We start from the raw sequence: 19,847 nt of genomic DNA on the forward strand, positions 1-19,847 counted from the left end.
AGGAAAATGAAATGTACTTTTAATCCAATATACAGTATATTTGTCAGCATTAACCTTGGGTATTTAAGTGGATTTCATTGAAAAGAGTAAAGATATATGAGTATAATTAATAAATGGGCAGAATTAATTGAAATACACAAACAAGAACTGAATTATAACCATCCATTTCAAACTTGTCTTTGTGACATCATCATAATCATCATCATTATTTATACTCCACCCATCTGGCTGGGTTTCCCCAGCCACTCTGGGTGGCTTACAGTATATATAAAACATAGTGTAAAACATCAAACATTAAAAACTTCCCAATACAGGGCTGCCCTTGTATGACTTCTACAAGTTATGTAGTTATTTCCTTGACATCTGAAGGGGAAGGGTGCCACCAGCAGTGGAGCAAGCAGATCGGGTGCCTGGGGCAGCGTGTGTGCCCAGGGGCGGAGCCAGCCACCCACAGGGTGGGCGAGCTGGGGCAGGATGCTCCACGGGGCCTCCGAGGAGTCTGCCTGCCTCCTCCCACTCAGCCACCCTACAGCTAGGGAGGGAGGCACTGGGTGGACTGTATGGGGCAGCACAGAGCCTGCTGGCACCCAAGCTACCGAGTCACTCCCAGGAGAGACACGTGGCTCAGGCGCACTGCAGGCCTCGCAGTGAGTGCCGCCCGGCATTTTGTCACCCCTCTCAGTGGTGACACCCAGGGCGGCCCACCTCCACTGCACCCACCTTCCTCCACCCCTGGGTGCCACTAATGAGAATCATGGGGGTTTCTGTTGTCGAGGTAACATGGGTTTACTCTTCTCTGAAACTCTTGATTCCTTTTGTTCCTTTGCTTAATCCATGCATTAATATCACTTGTTATCAGAACTGCCAAGGGACTTTTTCTACCTTGCTGGGTAGATTATAAATAATAATTCTATAGAGATCATCTCATTATGGACTGATGAATTTGCAAGCAACAAGGCAGGACTATTTGAAAGAAGCAGCAGGGTAAGAAGGTTTCTAATAGAGGGATACAGAGAGGACATAGAGTAAGTGATTCAAAAATTTTGTGCAATCCCAGAATGCAATGGCTGTTTTCTAGGATGGTCATCATGCCGTATACCTGTAAGATCTTATAACTAAATAAGTTAGAGGACTCAACTGAAAAGTTGATATTAAGTGGATTTTCTTTTTGCTATGAATGCTTTTTGCCTTAGTTATCTGTCACAAAAAGGGGGGAGATTACATGAACACATTATATGTAAATAGATTAAAAAATTACTTTGCAATGTGCATTGTTTAGAAAGACATTGATGTGTAATTCCCAGTGTTCTGATAGGCGCCTCATCGCTTTGCTTTTTTCTAAAGTGTTTGTTGATTTTGTGTAAGTTTTTGTGGCTAGATGCCACCTGCATGCAATAAAGCTGCAATTCTAACCATGTTAACTCTAAAGTATATGGGCCTTAGTCTCAGGTAAGTGGGTGTGGATTGTGGCCTTAATTTTCTTTCTACTTTCCATTAAAAACCAATAGAATGCATAATTAATTATCATTGTTTTAAACCACTTTTGTTACCTATAGACTTTATCTTGGCTCCTCGGTTAAAGTCTAAGACTGCATTCATTTAGAGCCCATCACCCCCTCAAAACACAAAAACTGGAAACTGCTTGTCAAGGGTGCTGGGAATTGTAGCTGTGTTCCGAGGATTCCTTTGAGTGTTTGTGCTTCAAAAATATCATATTTTTTCACCACATGCAATAAACATAATTTAAAATGCAGTAAGCAACTATAGCAGTTGGCCTGTCATTTCTTAGGAAATGGTACAACAGCGACTTAAAGTCAGAAATAATAAGAACAAATCCATGATGTATATTAAAGTATCTAGTCCAATAAGTCTCTCCAGATGTTTCCATGGGTCTGCGTGTACTTTAAATATATGCAGTGTATGCAGCCCTCACACTATCTAAATGTTGCAAACAAGAAATTAACACAATCAATAAGTCAAAACACAAATTTGTCATACTCATTATGCAGAAAAGTAGAGATTAACTCAAAGCCAGTTGGAGAACAGCCAAACATTTTCTACTCAACCCTAAGAAAGGTGGCTGCATATGAAAGGCTAGCTGGGAGGGATGCTGTGGTAGCCTGAAATAAGCTATGTGGTGACAGGCATTTTAAAGGCATTCATCCTGGCCTTCCCTATTGGTCAAGTTTCCAGAGCGTCAGGAGGCTAGCTCCATGTGTTCCCATCTTCCTTTGCCCAAAATGAGGCGAGGAAGTGCAAAACCACTTCCACTAAAAGGATGAGTGAACAGTGTTGTGGAGAGTTTCCTCTGGTTTAAAATGTTGATTTGCAAGACAACACACCAACTTGCAGTTGTAAGTGGTGCATTCTGTTTTCTCCAGATGCAGCCCGTGGCAAGCAGAGAGGGACAAAACCAAACAACTGTTTCTGAATTCATACTCTTGGGATTTGGAGATCTCCTCAACCTGCAGGTTGTTCTCTTCATGCTCTTCTTAACGATCTACTTGGCCACCATGGCTGGGAATCTCCTCATTGTTTTTTTGGTTATGGCTGCCCAACATCTCCACACTCCCATGTACTTCTTCCTAGGGAACCTCTCCTTTCTTGAATCCTGCTACAGCTCAACAATTCTGCCCAAGATGTTGACTGTACTTCTGACCGGTGAAAGAACTATATCTATAAAAGCCTGCTTCACACAATTTTTTATATTTTCTTGCTTGGGAGGTTCTGAATGCTACCTCTTGTCTGTGATGTCTTATGACAGGTACTTAGCAGTGTGCAGACCATTACATTATGCCACTCTCATGAACAGTAGGCTGTGCCTACAGTTGGCAGCTGGATCTTGGGTAAGTGGACTCGTGGTTGGCACAAGCATAACTGTTAGGGTATCACAGTTATCCTTCTGTGGCCCCAACATCATTGATCATTACTTCTGTGATGTCATACCAGACATAAAACAGATTTCTTGCACTGACACATACTTAGTAGAATTGTCTGCCTTCATATTTGTTTGCATTTTCACCTTGCCACCCTTTGTTCTCACAATGGCCTCCTATGCTTACATCATTGCTACAATCCTCAAAATCCCATCTACCACTGGAAGACAAAAGGCCTTCTCCACCTGCTCATCTCACCTCACGGTGGTGGCCCTCTTTTATGGAACGCTGATGCTAGTTTATATGCTCCCAGGATCAAGGAAACTCAGATACACGAAGAAAATATTTTCTCTCTTCTATACTGTCCTAACTCCCATGGTCAATCCCTTGATATACAGCTTGAGAAACAAAGAGGTGAAGGAGGCATTACAAAGAGTTATTAGGAAGTTCACAGCCTATTCAACTTTTTAGAACACCATGTTTTAAGTTGTAATGGAACTGGAGAATCAATTACGGTGTGAATAAATTGTATCCGTTGGATAGATGTTTCCACTTTTTCATATTTGATATCCCTGCGATTGATTTCTGCAACATGCAGACACATTTATTTCCTGCTTGTCTTCCCCCAACTGCAATCATCTATTAAAATTTATGACTAAAATGAAAACCTTATTTGCTCTTTTATTGATGGATTTATTTATGGGGAAGTGGCCCAAGGGTTAATATTTCTCTTCATTATCTTCATAGTTTAATATAGACAGAGTGCTCCAGGGTGAGATAGTCTCTTCACTGCAGGTCAAAGGTGATTTTGTAGTTCAAAAACGGGCATCTTGAACTGTTCTTAGAATCATTTGGTATCCTGTGTGGCTGCATACAATTAGTTGTATATGTTCCCACATTTCACGCCACCTAAGAGGTGGGCCACAGCATCCACTTAGAGCCAGAGGTTACTTAAGTAGGTGCATGCTCCCCTCTTTAAAAAAAGGATTCTAGCTCACGTATCAAACAAAACTGATAAATAAGACACCAGGCTAGCTTTGATGCCAAAAGTAACACCAGATCCATGAGGACAGAATCCTCAGTTTCACTCTAAATTCCACATTAGCTGTTCTCTTAACTCAATATAGGTGGGCAGACCAATGAACTGAAGCCTTTCTTCATAGTTAGATGCATTATTTAAATTAAGCAAGCATCCAAAGGGCCCTGTCTCAAACCACTGAAAACTACCGAAGGAGATCACATCAGCTGAGAATAATTATATAAGGGAAACTGGGGGGGGGGGGGGGGATAAAATATTTCATTTTTTCCTAAACAGCTCTTTATGGTTTTTCTTTTCTTTTTCTTTTCTTTTGTTTACGGCTGTTGAGTCCCCATTTGTTTCTACAGTGTTTTAGAGTATCACATATATTACACATGTATCTCTGCGTCAGATAATGCAAAATTTCCTTCTGAAAATATTATCCTCTGTAGACTGATATACCTATTAACAGAATAGTCAAGGGATATTCTTTTTCTGTGTGGTTCATAAATAACCACCCAATGGAGACATTCAACATATTGTGATACTACATAGACATCACAGCTACCAAAGCAAAACTCTGCAGAATAGTGTGGGAAGACAGAAGGGGAAAGGAATGTTAAGGACTATATCAGAATCAATTTATATACAGTATTATTGGGCTCATATACTGCGGTGATATGAGAGATAATGACTGCAGTCCTGGAAGTAAGTTACACTGAATCAATGAAGATTAATTTCGAGCAAGATCAACCAAGTCATGAGTGTTTCTATAGAGAACAGAAGAATACAATGCAGCCTTGAGATACAGAATAAATCCTTCTGTCATGATATAAATTCAACATTAAGGTAAAAAAAAAAAAGTTTCATATGTGGGTACTTCTCTTACACTTTCCCTGACTAACTATCTCAGTAGGGGAACCTCAAGCCTGGAGGCTAAATGCAGCCTTCCAGAGATTTCCACCTAGCCCTTAGCCTTGGTTCAATCCATACCATCTCTCGCTAGGCTGTACATAGCTTAGAGTAAAACCAGTTGTACAAAGAAAAAAGACACATCTGCTGTCCTTCCTATTTTGCCATTTGTATGTGACACGTGGAGAAAATGTGACCAGGCTGAAAGACGTTCCCCTTCCTTGTTCTATAAGAATTTGCTTGATGTCTTTTTAAAGCAGCCTAAGTAAGTGGCCATCAGCATACATTGTAGCAGCATATTCCATGAATTAATAATTTGTTTTCTGCAGTGGAGCTTTTTTTTTTTTTGTCTGCCATGAATGTACTGCTAATCAATTTAATTAGATGACCCTGAATTTTAATGTTATATACATATAGATGGAAGAATCAAACTATTTTCTCTCCGCATTAGTTTTGCATGTGTTCAGTCATGCATCCATTCCATCCTGTTTCCATATCAATGTGCAGTTGTCAACTGCACAAAATTTCACATTTTAAAGTATTTCCCATAAAAAATGCATTTCTGAACACACTGTATCCTAAAAGACATATTTTGTACATATTTTAATTTTAGATTGTATGCATTTTGAGCAAAGATGTGTATCACAAAATTCAGAGAATTGTGAAAACTGACAAATAACTGAGTTCTAAACTGTTCATTAGTCCAAAAAGTGCCAATCAGCTTGGTTCACTTAAAAACATGGAATTAAAAAATATCCTTAAACAAATTAGAGATAAAGTGGGGAAATATTCTGTCTATTTATTTCTCTGTACCATTCACAGTTTTTCTATACCTCCACACTTATCCCAATTAGATAACTAAATCAGAACTTTGCAGTTTTCCTTACAATGACTGTATCATAGATTTATACATTATTATTCTAGCTGTAGTAGCTGTTGTGGTGTTACATACCACAATATAGTGATTTCTGAGTTCAGGTCCTTATTTAGTCAACCTGATTTCACTTATGCAGAGGGAGGGATCAGCAGGCTTGTAAAAGTCTGAAGATTCGCAGAAATACAAAACAACACTGTAGGAAGGGAGTGGAGACCCTGAATGAGAAGACCTTAAACAGACCAAAAAACAAAACCCCCAAGGATGGTTAGTAGTCCAGAAATAGGACACCATGGGGGAGCGAGATGGAAATGAAATAACTTGGAGGAGTGCAGCATTCCAACCAACCATCCAACTATATATGAAAACAGCACTGCGGCATTTTGTTTCATAGTCACTTTGATTTCTAATATTTCCCCAAACTGAACGGACCATTCACAACACTGAGTTGATGGTGTATTCCGGGCTTCTTGGACTGGAAGCCTACAAAGGGAAATTTGTTGGCAGAATTGCACATGCAACATCCATTGCTTTCTGTGTCTCTAGCAGCAGCAGGGATATAGCTGGATAAATAAGTCTACATTTTGTCTCTGTCAGTTTTACATGTGCTCTCCTATATTAATAGCCACATGAAAATTGCATTTAATATGTATTTTCAAATGTGTTTTCTCTATAAATACATATTTAAAATAGATGTTGACACACTTTTCAAATGAGTTGAACATTCAGGAAGTATGAAACCAAGTGGATTACTAAACCCCAGCAAATAAATTAGTCTGGGCTGTGCGGATCTGCTTAGTTTTTTTTTAATCAGAATTCACAAAAGTTGCATTTCTCAAGCATCCCCAGGCAGCAGTTCCCTGTGCTCTTGAAGAGATAATCTATTTGATGATAAAGACTGATGTAATGAAAACAAAGAGCCTGGTTCTCCTCTATATTCATACGTCCCACTGTAAGATCCCTGCTAATATCAGCAAAGTTGGATTTTCTCGCATCTGTAGTGAGGTTTCATGGGACATGTCACAGGCAGCAGATAGCAGAAGACAATCAATCAATCAATCAATCAATCAAAACTTTAGTTTGCGAAATACTGAAAGTTCACAGTGACTTGTCATTAACATGTTACTACCGAGTAAAGAAAAGGTCTTGATGTTCAACCTTTGGAGAGATAATAGCTTCAGAGTTTAAGGATATGAGAATGAGTCTGGTATAATGAAATAATGTTAAATATTTTGTGTTCGATTTTCTCCAGATGATGCCATTGGCAAAGAGAGAGAAGCAAAATCAAACAACTATTGCTGAGTTCATACTCTTAGGATTTGGAGACCTTAATAAATTGGAATTTCTTCTTTTCTTACTCTTCCTAGTGATCTACTTGGTGACCATGGCTGGGAACCTCCTCATTGTTTTGTTGGTTGTGACTGATCGACATCTTCACACCCCCATGTATTTCTTTCTAGGGAACCTCTCTTTCTTGGAATGTTGCTACAGCTCAGCAATCCTGCCTAGAATATTATCAAGTCTCTTGACTGGGGAAAAAAGTATATCCATAAAAGCCTGCTTCGTGCAGTTTTATATATTTGCTTGCCTCGGAGGTGCTGAATGCTACTTCCTGTCTGTAATGTCTTACGATAGGTACCTAGCTGTATGTAAACCATTGCACTATGTCAGTCTCATGAATGGTAGATTATGTCTACAGCTGGCAGCCGTGTCTTGGGCAAGTGGAGTTTTGGTGAGCACAAGTACAACCCTTTCAGTGTCTTCATTGTCCTTCTGTGGCCCTAATGAAATTGATCATTACCTCTGTGATTTGTCCCCAGTCATCAAAGAAATTTCATGCAGCGACACATATGTTGTAGAAATGACCGCATTCATCTTTGCCTGTGCCTTCACACTGCCTCCATTTCTACTCACATTAACATCTTACATTTTCATCATCGTCACAATCCTACGAATCCCTTCCGCTACTGGGAGGCAAAAGGCCTTCTCCACTTGCTCATCCCACCTCACTGTGGTGGCTCTCTTTTATGGAACGCTGATGCTTGTCTATATGCTCCCACGGTCCAGGGATCTCAGATATGTGAAGAAAATCTTCTCTCTTTTCTATACAGTCCTGACCCCCATGGTCAATCCCCTCATATACAGCCTGAGAAATAAGGAAGTGAAGGAAGCCATGTGGAAAGGTTTTAGGAAGTTCACCAGCTTCATGACAGATCCAGTCTTTTAACGATCAGAATAAATGAAAATAGTTGTCAGATGAATGTGCATCATTTTGAACAGCGGTAAACTGAATGTGTAAGCCATCATTTTGTTCTACTTAAAAATCCACCTCAAATTTGATACAGTGTGTGTATTTAAAATGCTTGTATGTGTACTTGGAGACCTTTGGGTAACAAGAAATTAACAAGTCAAATAAATAAAGGAAGGAAGGAAGATAAAGGAACACCAACTTTGCTTTAATTGTACAATTTTAAATTGTGATTGAAATGTGCCCACAAAATAGGGACAGTGGAAGTAACCTTCCACACGTGTAGCGCTCATGGGACCACTATGTATGCAGGAATTCTAGTAATGCTTAGGAATGCTTAGCTTTAATAATGTGTCCTAAAACTATTCTTTACACAATGGGAGTAATTTAAGAAAGGAATCATAACTTGGACATTAAAAAATTCAGAATTTCTCCTCTAAACAACATAAGATATTACTGGTAAATACCATGGTGATTTTTAAAAAGTGCATAAAATTAACACTGAAAAACTTTTGCAAGAATTCAACGTTGTAAACCTTTTGTGGAATAAGCATTATTTTTTTGGAAAATGAAGTTGTAATGCTATTCTTAAAAAAAACACAGGCGAAGGCCTGGCCAGAGCAGTCATCCTTTTATATTCCTGCTGGGATTGACAAGGCATCTGACCCTCACCTGAATGTCATAACTCTCCTGACAGGTGATTTGTTCTGCACCCACAGTGTGGAAATAAAGGATGAGATTGCCCACCAGATACCAGGCACGCTACTATTCAAAGTAGGCCCCAGTGTTTTTCTTACAATCCCCTTCTCAATGAAGTAATCAATTTTAATCTAGAATTTAAATTCTGAAAACTTTCTTATTTGTTAATTCCAGCAAGTTGCGCTGTGCCCCACTGCTTCAAATTGAGCCCCACTGGCTAGCCCTGAGTCTCATAGTTGCTGGGCTTGAGTTGCCTTGCCCTTGCATGAAGTCTTGGGTTTGCAATTTTGGGAGAGGGGAGACTGTGGCACTGGGGAGAGGGCAGGCTGGTGAGGCCCCCTAGATTTAGAGGCCCGGGCTGACCTGCCCTCGCATGAAGTCTTGGGTTTGCAATTTTGGGAGAGGGAGGACTGCGCGCTGGGGAGCGGGTAGACTGGCGAGGCCCCCTAGATTTAGAGGCCCTAGGCTTCAGCCTACTTAGCCTATACATAAATCCAGCACTGCATCCATGTTCTATCCCTGGCATGTCCACTTAAAAGAATTTCAGGAAGTGTTTATGTGAAATTAAGAAAATAAATTGCCCCAACATGCACCATTTTGCATTTGTTTACAATGAACATCCTAAACAATTGGAATTCAGTTTAGAATCTATAAAAAATGTTTCTTCAGTTCTAAAATTGAGACTGATTCAGCAAAAAAATAAAAATAAAAATCTTTTGGATGTACAGGCAACTCCCAATTTTGTGTGGGGATTGTTTTCCAGGTAATTGTGTGCTTGTGTGTAATTGCATGCAATTGAAACACCCTGCTCTATGCCACCCTTGTTCCACATCTACTCTGGCAACCTAAAACGGGTCGTCTGTACTGGACTCCATAATGCCCCTACAAGAAGGTATTGTCTAACTCAGATGGATGCTGGAGTTGTAATGCTGGAAATACCTCATTGAGGCTTATGACCTAGGAAAACAAGATTTGAATCCCCACGCAGTCATAAAGCTCATTGGGTGACCTTGGGCCAATCCCCGTCTCTCAGCGTAACCTATTTCACAGGGTTTTTGTGGGTACTAAATGTGGAGTTGGGAAATGATGTATGCCACTTCATGTTCCTTGGAGAAAAAATTAATAATAATAATTCCTTTGTGATTGTTGTCCATATCAGTTTTGTATTGGTGAAATCATCAGTATTTGTGGATGTTCATGAATTTTTAAATTATATTCCTATAGTAACCTTAGTACCTCAGGCTGGTACTCTGAACCCAGAAGGATAAATACTCACCCTCTATTATGCAATGGTCTGAAGAACTGAACACCCTTACTATATTTGAATGTACTTTGTTTAAACACCAACTTTGTTTGGATTCCTGTTGAGACATTTGGATGGCATGCATCAATCTGTATGTGTAAATTAAGATGGATGACTTGATGCTTCTTGTATTGTTAATGTAAGTTGACCCCCCCCCTTATTCCTTGTATTTTTTTTCTTTTGCTGTGCTTTTGCTGCTTTTCTTTAATAAATTTGCAACAGAAACGCCATTTAACAACAGGTGTAATATTTTTCTATCTCTATAATTAGCAGTGATCATTACAGTGCTTCTGCTAATTATACTGTAGAAGTATCGTAAAGGGAGTTTCTTCATTCTGCTTGTAGATCGGAATGGGCTCATTTATTTAAGTAGTTCGTTTCCAACATTAGAGCATATTGTAGCACATCCAGAGACAGTGTCAGCCTTAAGTTGCTTGGTTTCAATGGGAACTGCAGGCAGCAGATTGAGTAGATTAAGGGTGATTTAAAAGAGAACATCCTACATGAAAACCAAGCTGCATGTCAACCACTAATTTTCCAGAAAACTGCAGTACAGGGATTTTGACAGCATAGCAGCTTTTATTAAACACTTGTAATTAAGGTAAAGTGCTTCTCTTTTCTCTTTTTAGTGAACTGGTTCTTTTTTTAGGGACTGGGTCCCACATGGTATGAGGGCACTGAAAGGTTGACCATAAAGCCCACAGGAAAGGCCCACTGTCCCTGGTTAAGGGGACAGATATGGGCACTAGGACTGTGTTTAAAAACAAAATGAAACAAAAGCATTGTTAGACAGAGACATATCCTACTGTGAGGCAAATCTCCCTCTGCACTTTCTGCAGCAGTTGAAGGAGACTGATGAAATTGAGCTTCCATTGTCTTAGCTTTGTTGACTAAATTGTTGCTCCTCCTCAAAGAGATCTGATGGTTTATTTCATCCTCCCACAGAAAGAAACCTATGGGAAGAGCAGGATGGGGAAATCAAACAACTGTCACAGAATTTATCCTGCTAGGATTTGAGGATCTCCCTAAACTGCAAGGTCTTTTTTTCCTGGTATTTCTGATTATTTACTTGGTGACCCTGTGTGGGAACCTTCTCATCACCATGCTCATTGTGACTGACCGACGCCTTCACACTCCAATGTACTTCTTCTTGGGGAATTTGTCTTGCTTGGAGATCTGCTATAGTTCAGCTGTTCTCCCAAGAATGCTGGCTAGTTTCTTGACCGGCTTGAAAGAGATTTCATTTGCAGGCTGTTTTGTGCAGTATTACGTATTTGCTTGCCTAGCAGGAACTGAATGTTATCTCCTTTCTGCAATGTCTTATGACAGGTACTTAGCCATTTGTAAACCACTGCGTTATGCAGTCCTCATGAATGGCCAGTTGTGCTTCCAGCTCTCAGCTTGGTCTTGGGTATGTGGGTTTTTGGTCAGCACCATTACAACCATTTCAATGTCATGGTTGTTCTTCTGTGGCCCCAATGAAATAGATCATTATATATGTGACTTAAAACCCATGCTAAAGCTCTCCTGCAGTGACACCTATTGGATGGAGCTCACAAATTTTGTTTTTGCCTGCACATTCACTTTGCCTCCTTTCCTGCTCACCATGACCTCATACATTTATATCATAGCCACAATCCTAAGAATCTCATCCACTACTGGAAGGAAAAAGACATTTTCCACCTGCTCCTCTCACCTGTCGGTGGTCAGCCTGTTCTATGGAACACTCATAATGGTCTATATGCTCCCAAGAGTCAGCATCCTAAGGCATCTTGACAAAGTGTTTTCTCTCTTTTACACTGTCCTCACTCCAATGGTCAACCCCCTCATATACAGCCTAAGGAACAAAGATGTAAATGAAGCTTTGGGGAAAATCCTTGGAAGATGCCCACCTTGCCCAATGCCTTTGAGAATCCAGTTTGGAAAATTGCAACAATTTAGTTGATAAATTAGATGTGGCTGCGATGATCTCTCATATTTAATGTTTTGCTTTTGTTTCTTGGGATAAAATGTTCTGCTGTGAGATTTGGAAAGTATGTATCAATGGGATCTGTACATGTTCCTATGAGACTAATGAGGTGCATTAGAATTGTGAGGGGGACCCCCCATAGATATGGGCCAGTGCTGATCTATATAGGAACATTTGCAGCTGGTTGTTATACCTGGTTATTTAATGTAAAAAACACACACATATCAATCAGGACCAAAGAATTCAGCCCAACATTTTTTCCAGGAATATGGGTGCGAAGGAAGCCTTTTTTTGTGGAGGCGAATACAGTACATTTTGAAGCTTAACTTGTTAATATAATACATTTTGCCAGTGAATGATACCATTTTGTCTTTACATTAAAAAAAATTGTTTTCCTGTTATTGGTGGAAAGTTAACAAAAAGAAGCAAATTCCAAACCTTTTTCTATATCATTGATTGCCTGCTTTCTCCACTTCCTTGGTCCATTTAATTACTTATGAAGATTGCTTATCCCAGCGCCATGAAACCAGATATTTATATAGAAATGAGACAGCGCCTGTGAAATTGGCTTGTCTGCCATCTATTAAACTTCCAGAAGCTGGGGAACAATTTCATTTTATCTCCTAAAAACATGTTAAGTGCAAATATTAATTCTGGGGGATAGATGTCAAATGTAGTTTATTTATTTCTAATTATGCATATTTATTTATTTATGCATCTGAAGATCACAGGTGGTTCACAATATAAAAATAAAAAAGGAGAAGACAAAACAAAGGACAAAAACAGCAACAAACTAATAACCCCCCTCCCAAAAACACATTTAAAAAGACATAGAATGTTAATCAGACAAAGCCAAATGCTTGGTTAAAGAGAAGTGTTTTTGCCTGGCTCCTGAAGATATGTAATGAAGGTTGCAGACAAACATCCCTGAAGAGAGCATAACACAAAAGAGAAGCTACTGCAGAAAAGACCCATTTTGTGTTGCCACCTTCTGGACCTCCTGTGCAGTAGGCACATGAAAATAGGTGTCAGGTGATGGTCTCAGGGTCCAAGTTTGTTCATACAAGGAGAGGCGGTCCTTAAGGTATTGCAGTCCCGAGCCATTTAAGGTTTTATAGGTCTAAACCAGCACTTTGAATTGGGCCTGGAAACTAACTGGCAACCAGTGCAGTTGGGTCCTCAAGATTGGTGTACTATGCTCAAACTGTCTTGCCCTGGTGAGCAACCTAGCTACTAAATTCTGCACCAGATGAAGTTTCCAAACCATTTTCAGAAGCAGCCCTATGTATAAATGCATTGCAGTAACCTAACCTAATCGGTTACCAGAGCATAGGCAATAGAAGTTAGGCTATCCCTGTACAGATAGGGGTGCAGCTGGGCCACCAGCCAAAGCTGACGGAAGGCATTCTGGCCACCTGAGCCTCAAGCGACAACACTAGATCCAGGAGTAGCTCTAAGCTGTGTATCTGCTTGTCCATTTGTGCGAGGAAGATGCCTATTTCTCATATTCTTTTTTAAAATGTATCTTAGAATTGTTGAGACCTAGAACAAAGAGTTTTCTTCACTCATAATGTACAAATAATGTTAAAGGATTGCATCTAATCTTAGTCATACGTAGGCCCATTGAAATTAACAGACATGACAACTGGTCTATCCATTTCAGTAGGACTACTATGAGTAGAATTTAATGACAAACTTACATTTCCAATTAATTCATATTGTTTTACACTGTTTTAATAATATTTCATTACTATGTAGAAATTTGATTAATGTATTTATATTAACTAAAATATAACCCCCAGATGTTTCTGCTATTCCCTAACTATCCATAACCAAATTGGACTTTAAAAGCTCCATGCTGACTCTCAGTTTTTACTGGCAAAATCTCTGGCTTTGCAAAATTAACTGTAAACCAGACACCTTTCCATATCTGCAAATAAACTTATTTTATGAATCACTGAACAAGTATGAATCCCTTGAATTCCAGAATCCCATCTGATTGTTTCAGGAAACTGCTCCATAGAAGTACAAAGTCTTTCTGTAGTCACAACTCAGTGGACTAATCAAAAGAATAATAATTTTGAAAAGATAAAGTTGGCATTCTCTTTGGAAGTGAATCAACTTTTTGCCTAGGGTGAAATTGCCTGATTACTCCCTCTGGGATGAAACCTGCTTAGATGTTTGAGTTTTGAAACATAAAAAGATAAAGTCACTGAAGTCATGTTCTGTTTCATCAGGTGGAGATGTTTCTGAGCCAAGAACTGACAGAACACAGAACTTTGCTTTTAATTTCAGAAGGGTAAAATGCTTCTAAGGAAATTTTCATTCCCAGATTCTTGTAGGAAGGATGAAAATCAGCTAAATGTCTTGGTTTGTAAACTATTAACTGAGGGTGGGAAAGTCAAAGCTAAAGTTTAATGCACTATTCTTAATTGCGTCACTTCATTTAAAATAATGTGTAGGCAGTAAAATTGTTCAGTATCTAATTATTAGGTTCATGAGCATTTACCTTCTTCCCAAAAGAACATACGGTAACATTTTATTTTCAAACTTCTTTATTTAGTTGCTGCCATAATTCTTAAATAGTGCTAGAAGTTGATGCTTGATTCTTCGTGCTTAAATAAGCCCCTACATATTTCAGTTACATTACTTTACCAAAGGAATATTAGAGGGGACAACAACAATTGAAGTAAATTCAAAAAATATCTGGAAGATTACTGCGGTGATTTAAATTATTGACTGAGCTAGAATGACTCTCTGTAAAGAAGACTAGTAGAAACAGCGGAAAAGATGGTAAATAGAATCTTAGATACAATTGGAAAGGCATATAACATAGAATTCCAAGGACCGAAGTAAGAGGTGGAAGGAAATCCGGTGCAAACAAAGTAACAACAAAATAAGTAGATAAGTAACATAATATTAATTTTCTCTTTAGTTTATGCATACATGTTAAACGTTGGAATGTTTATAGTGTCCAATTGTTTATTGTGACTATTGATGTGCATGAAAAGGATGGCTGTAAACTAATTGAAAAACCAATAAAGATGTCTATAAAAAATAATAATGAATGGGGCAACTGTGCCCCTGAAGGACCAGGTGCTCAGCCTGGGTGTCATTTTGGACTCATAGCTGTCCAGGAAGGCGCAGAGCAATTCTGTGAGAGAGCTGATAAGATGTGGGACTTTCTATTTTTAAAGTATTAATTCATCAATTAATTTGTTTCATGACATTTTGATCCTTTCTTATTTGCAGTTTGCACCTAAATGCATCCAGAAAACTACAGAACATTTGATGAGTTTGTTCTTCTGGGCATCCCAGTTCCCAATCACCTAGTGATAATCTTCTTCTATCTGCTTTTACTGGTTTTTGCATTGTCATTGTTGGGGAACTTGACCATTATGGTTCTGGTTTTAGTTGATTCTCGTCTTCATAGGCCAATGTACTTCTTCCTCTTAAACTTGTCCATCCTGGAGATAGCATTTACATTATCCATCACCCCAGTCACACTTTCTAACCTCCTCTCAAGAACAAAAACAATATCATTTTATGGCTGCATAACTCAGTGCTTCTTCTATTTCTTCCTCAGAGTGGCAGAGTTTGTACTGCTGGCTGTCATGTCCTTTGATAGCTATGTAGCAATATGCGATCAACTACGCTATGCTTCAATAATGAGCTTCAGGCTCTGCTCATGGCTTGTCGTTTTTTGTTGGTTGGCAGGATTCATTTTTGTGATTTGGCCTGTTTCTGCTATATCAAAACTATCATTCTGTGGCTCTAACATCATCAATCATTTCTTTTGTGATATTGAACCACTCCCTGCTCTCTCTTGCTCCAGTACACACCATATTGAGTTTCTAGATTTCATAATTGCTATAATTGTACTTCTGGGATCTTTGGCATTAACAACAGTGTCCTACATTTCTATCATCACTGCGGTGCTGAGAATCCCAGCTACTGGGAAGAAGAAGGCCTTTTCTACTTGTGGTGCCCACATCACTGTAGTTTCCATCTACTATGGAAGTGCCATATTCATGTATCTGAGGCAATCAAAGGGATCATCCCTGGATCTCAAGAAAGTGGTGAGCATCTTAACAGCGGTGATAACCCCTGTTCTCAACCCTTTTATCTACACCCTGAGAAATGAAAAGGTGAAAGAGGCCCTGAGAGACTTAATCAAAGGAAGGTTGCATTCAAATGTACACATGAAAATAAATAAATGATGGAAGGAATACATGTTTTCCATATCTTTTTTCAAGATGTGGCTGAAACAATCTCATGAATCCATAACATGGGGTGGGCAGGGCAGAGTGGTGGTGCTACTGTTCTGGCAGTGCATTGGCAATGATTTCTCCAGGATGGGGATGGAGTTGTGTGGTGGAGAAATTAGCGGAACTCCAGCTTTGCAGTAACATCCTATAGGTATGTCACCAATCTAGAGTTGCCCAGCCTTTGCCCCTGCCTCACCTAATCCCAATACCATGCTGACATCAAAAAGGTGTAACTCCACTTCTCACTCACTGGTGATGAGATTAAAGAAAGTTCACATGAAGCACTGGCAAAGACTGTAGGACTTCACTGCACTTCCTTTTTTATTTTCCAAAATGAAGTTTTATAACAACTTTAGAAAATAATAAAGCAGTCACAAAGTGATTCAGAAATGGAGAGAAATGAAGGCTGGCAAATGGGAAACTGAACGAACATGAAATTTCTTCCCTAACCCATACTGGATGATTGATGGTGATGATGATTCCATTAGATTCCCCCATCTTTTCTCAAATTCTACACAGCTCGATATTTTGCAAATTTTCAGTTGGTCTTAATACATGATTTCCTCATTTTTTTAAATGTGATTTTATTGAACAAGACTTGTATACTGCTTGGTCAAAAACCAACCATCTCAATCCCATTTACATAAAATGCTATCTGAAGCATCAAAAGGTCTAACATGGCAGGAAGCATTTTGGGTTGTATCCAAACTTAGTAATGCTTACAACAGATCCACTAAATTTAAGGCTATTTAAGTTAATCATTATTTCTGTGGGTCTGTTCTAAGCACAGCTACATCTGGACCTAACACTTTACAAATATAGACCAATGGAGTAATACTATGGCAATATTTGAAGAGCTGGACAAGAAATACATAGATAAATAAGTTCCCATAAATATCAAGCATAATATACAATATTGATTCTTTTTCTTTCTTTCATAGTAATAGGATTGAAACCTGGACTGCCCCACACCCTGGATATCTGGGTCCCAATAATATGTGTCCGTTTTACACATAAACTTTGGCTCTGTAGATATAAAACATGAGGAATGGGGTCCTATAACTCTAGGACTTCATTAACTATGCCTTTGAGCAATCTGCTATTAGTCCCTTTAATTAGATCATGTTTCCAATTGGAGTTGGTGTAGATGTTTATTAAAGACTGAGAACTGGAATTAGTTTCTTTACGATTAAAATAAACATTGGAGAACCGTTACAGCAATATATGTTTTCATAAAGTAAGAGGACAATATTTAGTTGTTTGGAAAAAGTTTACACATGAAACAAATGTTTGTAAGATTAGCTGCGCCTTCTAATTACAGGACGAATCCTCATTATACTGAGTAATTGGCAAACCTCCCTTTAATTGTAAACTCTCCCAATTGTATTCCAGTCTTCAAATTCAGCTGTTTATTATGAGTCCAGTGTGGCCTGTTGATGTTTGTGCCTTGGGGCTTTATTTGACAAGGTCTCTCTGAGGTTATGGGCCTTGTGTGTTTCTGGCAACATAAAGTTGTTACCTTCTGACTTATTTAATCCTTAATTGCTCTCTTCTTATTTAATTGGCTGATTAGGACATAGGTTGTGCCTCCTGCACAAAGGTAGTAGATTTCTTCTTAGTTTTACATAGAACAGAATTGTTTGTTTTTCATTTAAACATAGTAAAATACTATGAATAAATGTATTCTGAATGAAACTGGAAGAAACGATAAAATTATTTTCCAGGTCATCCATCTGTCCATCCATCCATCCATCCATAAGAAAGAAGTTGATTTCATCAGTGGTTTAATCATAACTTTTTGAAGCACAGAATCTTGACATAACAGTCCCCCATCCACATCCCCAAGGGGAAATTAAAATGCAGGCAACTATGATGATCCACATGCTTGTGGTGTGTGTGTGTGTGTGTGTGTGTGTGTGTGTCCTATGGAGCAGGTGTACATCACACATTGTGTCTAGTTTGTTAGGGTCAGCTAACAGACACAGAACAGTGATCTGGAAAATGATTGTACGGCTTTGTAGGCTGGACTATGGCTACAGAAAAACATGGATTCCTATCTTCAATTGGCCATAAAGTTCACTGGCCTGACTTTGTCACTGTCTAGATGTAGCCTGTCACAGAGGGTTATTATGAAAAATTCCAGTATGCTGACAGCTTTTGTGGTCAAGGTGCTTTGGATGTCCTATGTGGTGAGCCCCTAGTAGTCGAAGGCCTCATAGGATTCCCTGGGAGTCTCCACAGTATCACTGGAACTCTGGGAAATGTGGGGCTGCCTGGTCTAGAAAAGGTGGTCCAATTCACAACATTAGCCCTACTCGAATCAAGAATTCCATATTTACCCTCCCTTGGGGTTAGGTCTTTTGTTGGTAACATGTTTGGTGACTGGTTGTCAGGGATGGATTGTTTTTTTTTTACTCTCACCTGATTGGCCTTGGGAGCTGAAGATTTTGTAAAATAGGTTTATTAATTGGTTGCCTTTGACACTTATGCAGCTTCACTGATCACTGTTAGAATTTTGCTTTACAGTCCCTGAGGTGGAGTAACTCGGACATAGGTTTGTATGTGCATATACAGACCGTCCCAGTGACCAGTTTACATGGTTGAGCTGATAATTAGTTCTGCCCCTTGAGCTGCCATTTTGCACTTAGCTCCTGAAGGTAACCTGAAGGTTGCTTAGCTCTTATATAGTACACATGTTGCCATCTGACAGGCCGGGAGGGCTCATTTTGAATGGTTCATATTAAATTGTAGGCAGTGCTATTTTTCTAGTAAAAGAAGTGCCAGAATTCACCATGAACACCTCCTTCATTCTCTGAGAATGGCAATGACACTCACCTGAGAGGTGCCAGAACTGAGTCCCAGTGAGTTCTGGCTAATGAAAGCCAGTCTGTTGCTTTCTAACACATATTTAATGTAAAGAACAGATACCTGCAGGCCCTTTAAAACAGTGAAGAACTTTGGCCACAATATTGAGTTTGACAGGTAGGTTAGTGTGGGGAGTTGAATGAGCTTTTATGGGATGGGGGTTGAAGGGGATGGAGGATTAAAGGAAGGGGGGTTGAAGGAGCTGGAGAGGTTGAGGGCATGGAAAGAACAGTGAGGGGGTGGGGGAGCTGAAGGAGCTGCAAGAGGTGGGGATTGATGGAACTGCAAGGGTATCGGAGAGTTGACAGAGTTGTGAGGAGATGATGGTTGAAGGTAAAAAAAAAGTAAAGGTAAAGGACCCCTGGGCAGTTAAGTCCAGTCAAAGGCAACTATGGGGTGCAGCACTCATCTCGCTTTCAGGCCGAAGGAGCCGGTGTTTGTCCACAGACAGCTTTCCAGGTCATGTGGTCAGCATGACTAAACCGCTTCTGGCGCAACAGAACAGTATGATGGAAACCAGAGTGCACGGAAACACTGTTCACCTTCCTGCTGCAGCAGTATCTGTTTATCTACTTTCACTGGCATGCTTTTGAACTGCTAGGTTGGCAGAAGCTGGGACAGAGCAATGGGAGCTCAATCCATTGCAGGGATTTGAACTGCCAACCTTCTGATCGGCAAGCCCAAGAGGCTCAGTGTTTTAGACCACAGCGCCACCTGATCAGTGAGGGGTTGGCATAGTTTGACAAGGTGTAAAGAAAGGGACTTTGATGATGGTGGGGGCAGGCCAGGTTGGCAAGCAATGAGAGCAAGGGTGG

General features: G+C 39.6%; 3 protein-coding genes across 3 annotated transcripts; all 3 read left to right on the plus strand.

Moving 5' to 3' along the window:
- Window positions 1-659: 659 nt before the first annotated feature.
- LOC308461830 (olfactory receptor 10A7-like) lies at window positions 660-3,347 on the plus strand (the record flags this gene model as incomplete). Its single annotated transcript, XM_080978995.1, has 2 exons — window positions 660-775; window positions 2,382-3,347. The coding sequence occupies exons 1-2, from the start codon at window positions 746-748 to the stop codon at window positions 3,345-3,347; spliced, it is 996 nt and encodes a 331-aa protein (XP_080835121.1). The 5' UTR covers window positions 660-745.
- A 3,588-nt stretch (window positions 3,348-6,935) lies between these two features.
- Window positions 6,936-7,907, plus strand: LOC308461831 (olfactory receptor 10A7-like; the record flags this gene model as incomplete). The annotated part of the gene is made up of 1 exon (XM_080978996.1): window positions 6,936-7,907. The coding sequence occupies one exon, from the start codon at window positions 6,936-6,938 to the stop codon at window positions 7,905-7,907; it is 972 nt and encodes a 323-aa protein (XP_080835122.1).
- Window positions 7,908-10,885: 2,978 nt separating this feature from the next.
- On the plus strand, window positions 10,886-11,875 carry LOC308461832 (olfactory receptor 9G19-like; the record flags this gene model as incomplete). Its single annotated transcript, XM_080978997.1, has 1 exon — window positions 10,886-11,875. One exon carries the CDS (start codon window positions 10,886-10,888, stop codon window positions 11,873-11,875), a length of 990 nt encoding a protein of 329 aa, XP_080835123.1.
- Window positions 11,876-19,847: the final 7,972 nt, after the last annotated feature.

This window comes from Podarcis pityusensis (assembly GCF_964106645.2).
Source record: "Podarcis pityusensis genome assembly, chromosome: 13".
Classification (NCBI taxonomy): domain Eukaryota; kingdom Metazoa; phylum Chordata; class Lepidosauria; order Squamata; family Lacertidae; genus Podarcis; species Podarcis pityusensis.